The sequence below is a fragment of the Fistularia commersonii genome, chromosome 7, assembly GCF_037954325.1.
Source record: "Fistularia commersonii isolate RoL2024-O1a breed Wild chromosome 7, RoL_Fcom_v1.0, whole genome shotgun sequence".
Classification (NCBI taxonomy): Eukaryota; Metazoa; Chordata; class Actinopteri; order Syngnathiformes; family Fistulariidae; genus Fistularia; species Fistularia commersonii.
This window is the reverse complement of record NC_141290.1, coordinates 6,768,595-6,779,420: the sequence shown is the minus strand read 5'-3', so window position 1 is coordinate 6,779,420 and position 10,826 is coordinate 6,768,595. Positions and strand designations below refer to the sequence as shown.

Genomic DNA, 10,826 nt, shown 5'->3' with positions numbered 1-10,826 from the left:
ACTGTTACATGTCAAAGTTGCCTGCATATTATCTCACTGTATAACTGCAGACAGAACAGATTGGATTGGGAATTTGAGCACCTCTTGTAATATTGTCTTTGCATGGAAATAAAAATAAAAAGATTGAAATGAGTACTTGGATCATATGTGGTGAGCCACCCTGCTTGGGGGTTGCCTATATTTATTCATGAGTCAGATGATTTGCCTCATGAAACGGTCATCTCCCCCGGAGAATATTATTTTATGCAAATAGACAGCCACCTCATTGCTCGGTTATGTTTTATAAGGTACACATATATAACGCGGGCAGACGTGGAGGGGAGTATTTACATTTTTCCCACTGAAACAAATCTCTCGGACTCTTAAGCATATTAATTATGAGCTTTTTATTTCGCGTGACTGCGAATTCTGTTCAGAGAATGCCAAATGTTTCCTCTGGACAAAAGAAAAAGTATTACTAGTAGATTGAGAATATACTCTTCGAAACAGAGATGAAGGCGTCCTGATTATATTGGGGTCACCGTGTTGATCAAGGAGGCTTTGCAGAGCCTTGGGAGGAGCCGCTAGGGACTCTCTGAGGATAACGTGACCTCCGGAGCTACAGTCACACCCAAAGTTGCACCGCGAGACTGAAGCTCATCCCAAAAGGTGCATTTTAAACTCGCTTTAAAGTGCAAAAGTGAGTTCTACACCCCTGCATTTATCGCACCCCAATCGGGGCAGGGGGTCCGCTTCGGTTACAATGTGAGCTAAGAGTTTGCTCATGGGTGTCTCGATTCATCGAGCCGCAGAATTCACCGCTGCCAAGTTTGTAAATTATTCAGCAGAACAACTGTTTAAAATGACACCATGCCGTTGTTGTTTTTATTTTTCGCCGACTTCTCCTCCTCCTCCTCCTCCTCTTCCTCCCGGCGGGCAGAAATCAAAGCCTAATCTCATTAGAAGTCTCGAAAACACGTGGAGGTGAAACACAACCTGGTGCTCGACGCGCTCGTTTCCCGCCGAGGGTGGAAAATATCCGAGCAGCAGCGCGCCGGGTGCACATCCAACCCCGATGCGGGCAACTTTGAATCATTTTTCGGATGCTCGTCAGTATTTCTTTGCAGAAAAAGAAGGACGAGGGGTGATCAAAACTGATAGGGACACGTACGACTGGCTTAGCACGGTGACCCCATGGGGATATTTAGCAAGACAAAGCATAGGAGTGTCGCTGCTTTGATGCGTTCCAGGTTTTTTGCTTTTTTTTTTTTTTGCGTGTGGAGAAAGCAAACTCGACAGGCACATCCGAGAGAAAACACTTTGATTCTTGTCCCGGCGATCGATGGCAGCGCCCGATGTGCGGTATTTGTGGTAATAACGTACAATGGGACTTGCTCGGGTGGAAATCCTTTACACTGCTTTCCTGGGAGTGGGAACCACACACATACACGACTCTATGCTGTGTGCAAAGACTGGCATTATTGTGTTCATACAAACCCCAATTCCAATAAGGTTGGGTGTAAAACGTAAATAAAAACAAGACATTGTCATGTCACTTTGAACCTATATTCAGTTGAATACACTTGTAAGAAAAGATATTTAATGATCAAACTGATAAGTTATTGCTTTTTTGCAAATATTTGCTCTTTTAGAATCGACACAGAGGCAACAAAAGACTGGGAAAGTTGAGAAATGGCCAAAAAATACCTGTTTGGAATTGGAAACGGGTGAGTGTCGTAATTGGGTATACAGGACTGTCTCAGAAAATTAGAATATTGTGATGAAGTTCTTTATCATCTGTAATGCAATTAAAAAAACAAAAAATAGTTTTTCATGATGTTCTAATATTTTGAGATAGGATTTTTGAGTTTTCTTAAGATGTAAGCCATAATCGGCATTATTAAAATAATAAAAGGCGTGCAATATTTCAGTTGATTTGCAATGAATCCAGAAAGTATGACATTTTTGTTTTTGTGATTGCATTACAGAAGATAAACCATATCACAATATACTAATTTTCTGAGACAGTCCTGTGAACGGGGCGTCCCACAAGAAGTTCATCATTGTGCACAACTGTGTGAGCAAATAGTCCAACAGTTTAAGAACTTTTCTCAACATGAAATTGCAAGGAATGTAGGTATTCTATCATCTGCGGTAATATCGCCAAAAGATCGAGAAGGCCGAAAAACAATATTGAATGCGCGTGATCTTCAATCTTTCAGACGGTTTGGCATCTTTGTGAAGAGGCCAATTCCACGTGGGTCAAGGAACACTTCAGAAAACCATTGTCAGTTAATACAATTGGTCGCTGCATCTACAAATGCAAGATAAAACCGTACCGTGCAAAGCCAAAGCCGTACATCAACACCATCCAGAAACGCCACCGGCTTCTCCGGGCCCGAGCTCACCCGAAATGGACCGATGAGTCTACATTTCAAATTGTTTTTGGAAATAATGGACATCATGTCCTCCGGGCCAAAGAGGAAAAGGACTGTCTGGATTGTTATTAGCACAAAGTTCAAAAGCCAGCGTCTGTGATGGTACGGGGGTGTGTTAGTGCCCGTGGCACGGGGAACGTGCACATCTGGGAAGGCACCGTAAATGCAGAAAGATACATCCAGGTTTGGGAAGAACACCTCATGTCATCCGAGCGGCATCTTTTTCAGCGACGTCCCTGCAAACAATGCCGAGCCGCATTACGCACGCGCTACAGCAGCGCGTGACGCATAATGTGGCGCAAAATACATCAACGGAGACCCCGGACTGTTGAGCAACTGAAGTTGTGCATTAAGCAAGAACGAGAAAGAATTCCACTTGCAAAGCTTAAACAATTAAGTGTCCTCAGTTTCAAAACACTTGAGTGTTGTTAGAAGGAAATGTGATGAAACACAGTGGTAAAAATCCCTCAGTCCCAGCTTTTTTGGAATGTGTTGCAGGCATCAAATTCAAAAAGTGAATATTTGCAAAAAAAAAAAAAAAAAAAAATGTAGGTTTAACAGTTTGAACATTAAATATGTCTTTGGAGTGTATTCAACTGAATATAGGCTGAAAATGATTTGCAAATCATTGTATACTGTTTTTACACAATGCCCGCTCTTCATTGGAAATGGGGTTTGTAATATTCAAAATTAAAAATCTCAGATCCCTGTAGATACCAGGACTCCGCTAGCTGTGGCAGGCGTGACCCCGAGGCCGTCCCTTGCAATCTGCACACTAACATTGTGAAAGAAAGACAGAGGTTATGAAGGGCACATACGTCTGAGTTTATTCACGGAGGAGTGTGTGTGTTGGCGTGTGATGGAATCCGTGGGTAACTGCCTTCGTCCAAACACCCCGCCAATTTTTTTTTTTACCTCCTAAATTAAGTTGAATCCAATAACAACCGAATCGGGTGCAGGATCGAGGTTGCTCCGAGCTGCCTCTGGATGGGGGCGGGAGAGGATAACATTAGCTTGGGCTAATTATCTGGCACCGAGGGGAAAGAAAAACAATAGAAATAAAAAGAAAACCGTAGAGTTTCAGTTTCGTTTATAATTATAGCACATTCACAAGTTGCAAAAAGGGGGCTGGAGGGGGATCTCGACAACTGCACGTTTCCTTTTTTTTTTTTTTTTTTTTGATGTTTTCGTCTTTTTTTTTTTTTGTCCCAGGACGCAATGCATAGGAGTATACAGTTAGAGAGTACAGAATTTCAACATGTTTTACAAAGGTTTATACGGTATAAGAAAGGAGAAATAAAAATAACAACTGCACAGCAGTAAGAAGTATCGTTTGTCGAGTACAGATATTCATTTATCACACACATCGTCGTGGAGTAGCCGGGAAACACAGGGTGAGTAAATGAACACCAGTGGAACAATTCTGCGCTACACTCAGTCTACAGAAGAATACCCTTTTCACTTGACTAATTTAGGAATGTTTTCATGGGAGACCCACTGAATTACACTACTTCTGTTTGGCTTTTTTTTTTTTTTTTTTTTTTTTGTCTTTTAATCTTTTTTTATTTTAAGCCTTTTTGCCACCGAGGTCCTAACAAAGCACATGCCACGGACACCCAAAAAAAGGAAAAAAAAAAAAAAAAAAAAAAAACACGCGCACACACATTGCGATTGCAACTGTGAAGGAAAGAAAATCAAACTGAAATGTTCCAGGCCTATTGGCGGGGTATCTAGCGTTTTTAGACAGCACACGTAATATCACAAATCCGAGTACATTGCTGTGTCTACGAGCACTATCTCCATCAGAATAGAGAATAATTTAGAAACAATATATTTGTCATCCTATTCATTAAGGCACGTTTTTGGTCAAAGAAAGGCTTGGAAAGAAGCTTCTTGCATCAACTCTGAGCGAGGAGTCGGCCGTAAAACAGCCGCGGAGACAAGAACGGCGTCTGCAGCCGGCATGCAATTAGGATCAAAAGCCTCCCCTGCTGATTTCATTACGCAGAGTGGCAACCGGCGCTGAGCGGCGCCGTCGTGCCAAGACGGCGAGGCCGCCAAGGCTGGGGGGTGGGGTGGGGGGGTCGTCGACATTCTGGGGTCTCCGAGGTCGCGGTCGGACACTTCCGTCCGCTTTTGTCGCGGCGGGAATCCTCGCTCCTAGCCCGTCGACACCCGGCGCGTACGATACCCCGATAACTACGACGATTATGTACACGACCGAAACATCGTACCAACTGCGTCTCTGGCAGATTATAAGCTTTTAAGAGGCAAAAAATAACATTGAAAAAGAAATCAAATAAAACGCTGCGTGAATTGATGTTCCTCCAAAATATTGCTAGGCTGCTACTTCAGCCTTTGTAATGTTTTTTACTTTTTTTTTTTTTTTTTTTCAGAAAATAATATCCGAATCTGTCGTCAAGTGAGAGGATTTAAAGTTAAAAAAAAAAAAAAGAAAAAGATTGGAAATGTCTTTCCGTGCTGCAGCTGAAATGGGATGTCGCGGCGCTGCACGCTAAAGGGAGACAGACTGTGCTATTAGAGATTCCCAGCTCGGCGCCCCACCTGGAGGAAATACAAGGCGTACGTCGCCACGGCGACGGGCGAGCCGTACGTCACACGAGCCCGCGCAGGGCTGGATTCGCCGGCGTCCATGCGCGGACCCTTTGGTCTCTGGGTGTGTCGCCGGGCGGAGGCGTCCCTTCGCCCTCACACCTGACATTAGGCATCCTGTGCGCGCACACACACACACTACTGCATTCTCACACATATACACACACACACACACTCCTGCGCACACAGGCTAGTAAAAACACTATCCACACCACGAGGTGATCCATTTAAAAAGATAATTTTTTGTTTTGTTTTTTTTTTTGTCCTTATAAAGCTTTCCGCATAAAGACTGCACGATAAAAAAAATATATAATACAATTCTTAAAACCTTTTATACACAGAAAAGAAATTGAACATCCGGTGTCTGGGCAGACGGGGCTCGGGGGGGGGGGGGGTCTCCGCGGAACTCTCCCACAATGCATTGCAGGAGCGCTGATTCTGGGATGCATGAACAAGCGTACAGACCCTTCTGGTTTGGCAAGTGAGCTTTAAGGCGTACCTTTGACAGAGTAACCCCCCCCCCTCTTTCTGCTGCTCTCCATCTGCATCTCATTAGTCCCTGACACTCTGCAATGTTGTATCAGGGCCAAGTTGCGCAACACTCACACACACATACATACATACACACACGAGTCTGTTTTTTTTTTCCATTTTCCCCCCGTGTTTTATAAGTCAAAAAAAAAAAAAAAAAAAGGAGAAATAGCCCCCCCAACCCCCCCCCCGCGCTTCTCGGCTCCCCCTTCCTCGGCTCTGCGGGTTAGAGATCAGTCACTTTGTTTTCCAGGGCGGCGGCTATCTGCTGCAGCCGCAGGGTCAGCTGCTTGCTCTGGGCGGCCGGGTCCTCGTCTAGGGACGCGATGATCTGAAGGAGGGGGTGGAAAAGGAGAGGACCACATTATTGGACATCAGCAGTTGCATCATATTATTGTTTGCAACAACACTATATAATCCATCTTATTCGCTGAGTTTTGTTTACCCCCCCACCCCGCCTCCCTTCCTCCCATTTCCCCGCGACCCCGAGCGGATGCCGTCCGAGTTCCATTCCCGGAGCAATTTTCCAATTCACGTCCCACAGAAATGATTTCAATTAAAATTTCATACAGTCGCTCTCCTGGCATATCAAAAGAGAGGTGGGGAGGGGGAGGGGGGGTGGCAATAATATAGCGGGCAGCAGTGCATTGCAGCGGAAGAGACTTGCTTTGCTCTGGGCGGCGCAGAGGAGAAGTCTTACCCCGTCGTAGTATTTGCTGGCGTACTGGTAAAGCTGATGGAGGGCCACCTGGGTGTTCAGCTTGTCTGTGTGGGACTGCGGGGCGCAAACAGATGAGTTAGCGGTGCACGTTAAAGGCTGTTGGGAACGGCGGCGGCGGCGAGCCTCACCCGTGACACCTCGGCCAAATGAGTGTTCATATCCTGGTCGCTGACCGGTACCATCTGCCGGATGCCCTTGTAATAACTGGAATAACACACACACATGTTTGAGCAGGTTCCAGTGCAGAGAGGATTTTTGGGGGCACAGTGCACGCGGGACTCACTCGTCCACCATCTTCTTGTAGGTGGAGATCTCCTTTGCATAGAGTAGCTTGTTACTTGGAGAGTCCTGGAGGTCAGAGAGCAAAGAGTGAAACCCCGGAAGCTTCTCCTTCTTCTTCTTCTCCTCCTCCTCTTCCTCCTCAACTCACCCGGCTGAGTTTGTGCTCGCTCTTGGTGCAGGCGTCCATGAAGGTCTGGGCGATGACCGACAGCGCGGCGTCCACGACCTCGGACACGTGCACGTCGAAGATGAAGTGAGGGTTCTTGAGGATGTTTACCCAGAAGCGCAGCGGCAAGCTGGAGGGAAGCAGAGGAAGTCACAGCGGCTGTTAACCTCTGATTGGTGTGAGGTGACGGCAGGGCTGGAACCGTGATCAGAAATGCTAAATGCTAAAGCTAGGGCTAACCCCCCTCCCCCCATTCCCTCCAACTCCGAAGCGGCGGCTCCGCGACGTGATGCTTGAGCACACCCGATGATTTCCCCCCTGAATGAAGGAACGAACACGGAACACACACTCTCGGCGTCTTGTGAATTCCCTCCGAAAAATGCCCCAAAAATACAATCGCTTTCAAAAAAACTGAAAAAACGAAAACAAAAAAAAACAGCCATCTGAGACATGAAACGCACACGGTGTAAAATTCATCCAGATCCCGTCGTATCTCCGGGGGACGGCTGATGTCGGAATACAATAGGAGCATAAAAATAGCAATGCTGCTATAATCACAGAATGAAATTAGCCTGGGACATAATTAGCATGTTTGTTTGTTGTTATGCCTCATGCACACATTCATATTTAATACGCTGCCCCTCGCTTGATTCCACAAACACAACCCGTGGATGCAGGGTGCGGCGTGGAGGACGGCGCGTAATTAAATCGCTCATCTCCCGTCCTCGCGCAGGCTTGCTCTCCAGCCGGGCCCGGCGTCAATCACCGCCATCTACATGCAACACGTTGCCTGGTGCGCGCGGGCCTCGGCCGGCGTGACGCTGATTTATGCGCTTAAATGTCGCCGGGGAGCGCCGGAGATTGCAAATGTTGAAATAAACGAGAGCGAGAACCCGCATCTGCATGCAGACCCTTCCTGGGAGGAGCAAGTTTTTGTTTCTTGGACGCAGCTAGCGTGTTCATGGCTAGCAGGGAGGATAATACAAGTTCATCGCTAACAGGTGACCACCATGTGAAGCAAAAGCCGGAAGATGACATCACAGTTTGCAGGAACAGGCCACAGCCAATCACCTGCCTCCATCCAACCCACTTCCTGTCCTCTTCGCTCTCCTTCTACAAACCTCCAAACCAGCTCGGTCTGATTTTATCTCGAGAATATCTAACGCACGCCGTCCCTCTGATGGACTCCATCCTCCGGGTGGTTTCCTCACCTGTTGGTTTTCCAGATGTGGATGGTCTCCTCGTCCACGTTGCTGTGCTTGGCCGCCTGCTCGTCCAGGAAGTCGAAGAAGTACTTGACGGCGGGAGGCACCACAGCGCCGGAGCAGAGCACGCTGCTGAAGAAGTCATCCACAAACTGCTGCAGGGTTCCCTGAAAGCCCACAGAGAAGTGATTTTTTTGGGGTTTTTTTTTGGGGGTACCCTAGTGACCTCTTCCCCTGCCTTGATACCTTTACGGAGAGGAGCCGTGTCAGATAGATCTCCGTGATGGCTTTGGTCATGGACTTGTCCTTGATGCTTCCTCGCTTGGACTTGATCTCGTCCAGCTCGTCCGCCGGCCTCACCAAGTGGAACACCTTGTCGTCGTCCAGCAGAGCGTTCCCTGCAGAAGAGGAGGGCCCAACTTTTACTCCGAGTGCAACTTAAAGAACACATCCGGACGGCGATGATCTCCACTCACGCTCTTCGTGGTTCTCCTGGTTCTGCTCGTAGTTCTGGTGGATGTGCAACACCCTGGACAGCACCAGCGTGGCGTTGTCCCGGACCTGGACGGGAGCAGAGCGAGCTCTCCTGAGACAAGACGGTGACAGCCGCTCTCGCGGAGGTCTGCGATGAATCAGTCCGGAACTAATTTGGAATCAATGGCATCGAGTGCGGAGCCACAGCAGGTCCTTATTGGAGCGTTTATGCCCTTTTCTGTGTCGTCGGCCCATTATTGACCCGCAAACACTGTGATTAGCACAGGCTTTTTTTTTTTTTTTTCTTTTTAGGATCGATACCAGGCCGGGATGATTTAGCGGTGGCTTGCCGCTAGCAGGGAGAGGATCACAGCTGGAAGGAACAGCCGAGACGACGAACACATTTTTTTAATTACAGTAATTCCCTGACTTACAAGCGCGTCAAATTCCAAAATCCAAGCCGTCACTCGGTCAAGTTTTTGCTTCGTGATCCGAGCCCGGATGCGAGTTAGGAGCCGGCGGGATGAGCGTTTGGCCGCCGCTATCCGTGCAGTGGCGTTTAAAAACAGCGGGACGCGCTACCCGCCGCTAACCCCAGTGTGCATGTCCGTGAGGAGATGGAGAAGTTGTTGTCGGTGAGATACGACGAGCCAGAGCAGAGTTTGGACGGCTTGAAGTTCATAAATGAAGTTTGTGCAGCATCGTGCGCGCGTTACATTTCACAACACATTGTAGCAGTAAGTGAGTAGTCGGTAAGTTAAGGATAGAGAACCAAATGTAAACTCCTGCCAACTTTCTTCGCTAATCTCTTCCACCACAGGCAGTAACTTATCCCAAGCTCAAGGTACATACACTTAATAAAACATTTATTATCGTAATTTCTGGACTATTGAGCACACCTGAATAAAAATAACTAAAAAAAAAACAAAAAAAAACCCTAAACTAAAAAACTAAATTAAATGAATAAAAATTAAAATAAATAAATAGATAAATAAATAATTAAATAAAAATTAAAAAATAAAATGAAATAGAAATAAAGACCTAAATAAAGAGGCGTGTTCATGTATTGGCCACACTTGTCTATAAGCCGCAGGTGTCCACGCTGTAGCGCGAGATATATACGCAGAAACATTTTTTAACTTTTAATTAAATACATACCGGTAACTTTCACAAATAAGCACTGGAAATTCTTTTTTTCCCCCGAACAGAGCCTGAAACACGGCTGATGAAAAAGATGAATAATAAATAATCCCCACTTTGTCCGACTCCAGCTGATCGCTATCGTTGCTCCTGCGCACTAAAACCATTAAAGTTGTCTTCTTCAGCTCCAGAATTAAACAGCCTCAGAAATTCATGGTAATTTCATTCATTTCATGTTTTGATGGCATGAAGCTTCTTGGCCCCCCAAAAATACATAAATTATCTGTATCATGTTTTATATATATATATATATGTAAAATGTTGACAATTTTTTATGTCATCTATAAAGTATACTGCTCAAAAAACTAAAGGGAACACTTGAACAACACAATGTAACTCCAATCCAACCACACTTCTGTGAAATCATAGTGTCCACTCAGGAAGCAACACAGATTCATTTTGACTTGTTTTAAGGACATTACATCAAAGTTGGATCAGCCTGGAGTTTGTTTTTACACTTTAATTTGAAGTGTGATTCCTAATCCAGACCTCCATGGGTTGATACAATTGATTTCCATTGATCATTTTTGTGTGATTTTGTTGTCAGCACATTCAACTGTGTAAAGAGCAAAGTATTTCATAAGAATATTTCATTCATTTAGATCTAGGATGTGTTTTTGAAGTGTTCCCTTTATTTTTTTGAGCAGTGTATATTCTCCTGATTTAAAAAGAAAATCAGCACGTGGAACGGACTTATAGGCTTTCAATTTATTTCAGTGGGGAATTTTAATTTGATATAAGAGCAGATTGGGTTACTGGATCGTTCACTGAACGGATTCGAGTCCAGGTATTACCGTAACGTGTCTTTGTAGGACGCGCGAACCTCGTCTTCGATTTCAGAGCGGAAAGCCTCGCGAGCACGACACTCGGGAAGGAGCCGAGCGGGAAATCAAGGAGGCCGAGAATACACATCAAAGAGTTGACGGCGCCGCCACGAGAGGCTGTGTCTCAGCCGGCGCGTGAAAACAGCCAAATCCCATTCATACCCACGCGCCTGCAGAGCGCCAAACCCCACCACCTCCCCCCGCCGCCGCTCGCTATTTCCGGCGTCGGTACTCACGTTGTAGTGTGCCAGCGTGTTGATGCGCCGCCATCTGCCCTCCTTCTGGGAGGTCAGGTCCAGATCGGAGAGAATCTGACCGGTAGAGCCGGGTCGCCATTCTGCGTCGCGGGAAAAAGAGGAGCGTTCAAATCACACACACACACACACACACACG

At 46.2% G+C, this 10,826-nt stretch overlaps 1 protein-coding gene across 2 annotated transcripts in view; it reads right to left on the bottom strand.

Annotated features, from left to right (window-relative positions):
* Nucleotides 1-3,490: 3,490 nt before the first annotated feature.
* The window catches only part of plxnb2b (plexin b2b), a 101,018-nt gene continuing 93,682 nt past the window's right edge, over nucleotides 3,491-10,826 (bottom strand). For both annotated transcript variants that reach the window (XM_086149420.1, XM_086149421.1), the window contains 9 exons: nucleotides 10,670-10,770; nucleotides 8,412-8,496; nucleotides 8,182-8,333; nucleotides 7,942-8,102; nucleotides 6,713-6,860; nucleotides 6,566-6,630; nucleotides 6,411-6,486; nucleotides 6,262-6,336; nucleotides 3,491-5,892 (listed from right to left, as the gene is read on the bottom strand). In XM_086149420.1, coding sequence (XP_086005546.1) covers nucleotides 5,788-5,892; nucleotides 6,262-6,336; nucleotides 6,411-6,486; nucleotides 6,566-6,630; nucleotides 6,713-6,860; nucleotides 7,942-8,102; nucleotides 8,182-8,333; nucleotides 8,412-8,496; nucleotides 10,670-10,770 — 968 coding nt within the window. In that variant the 3' untranslated portion in view covers nucleotides 3,491-5,787. The remainder of the gene's footprint in view (nucleotides 5,893-6,261; nucleotides 6,337-6,410; nucleotides 6,487-6,565; nucleotides 6,631-6,712; nucleotides 6,861-7,941; nucleotides 8,103-8,181; nucleotides 8,334-8,411; nucleotides 8,497-10,669; nucleotides 10,771-10,826) is intronic.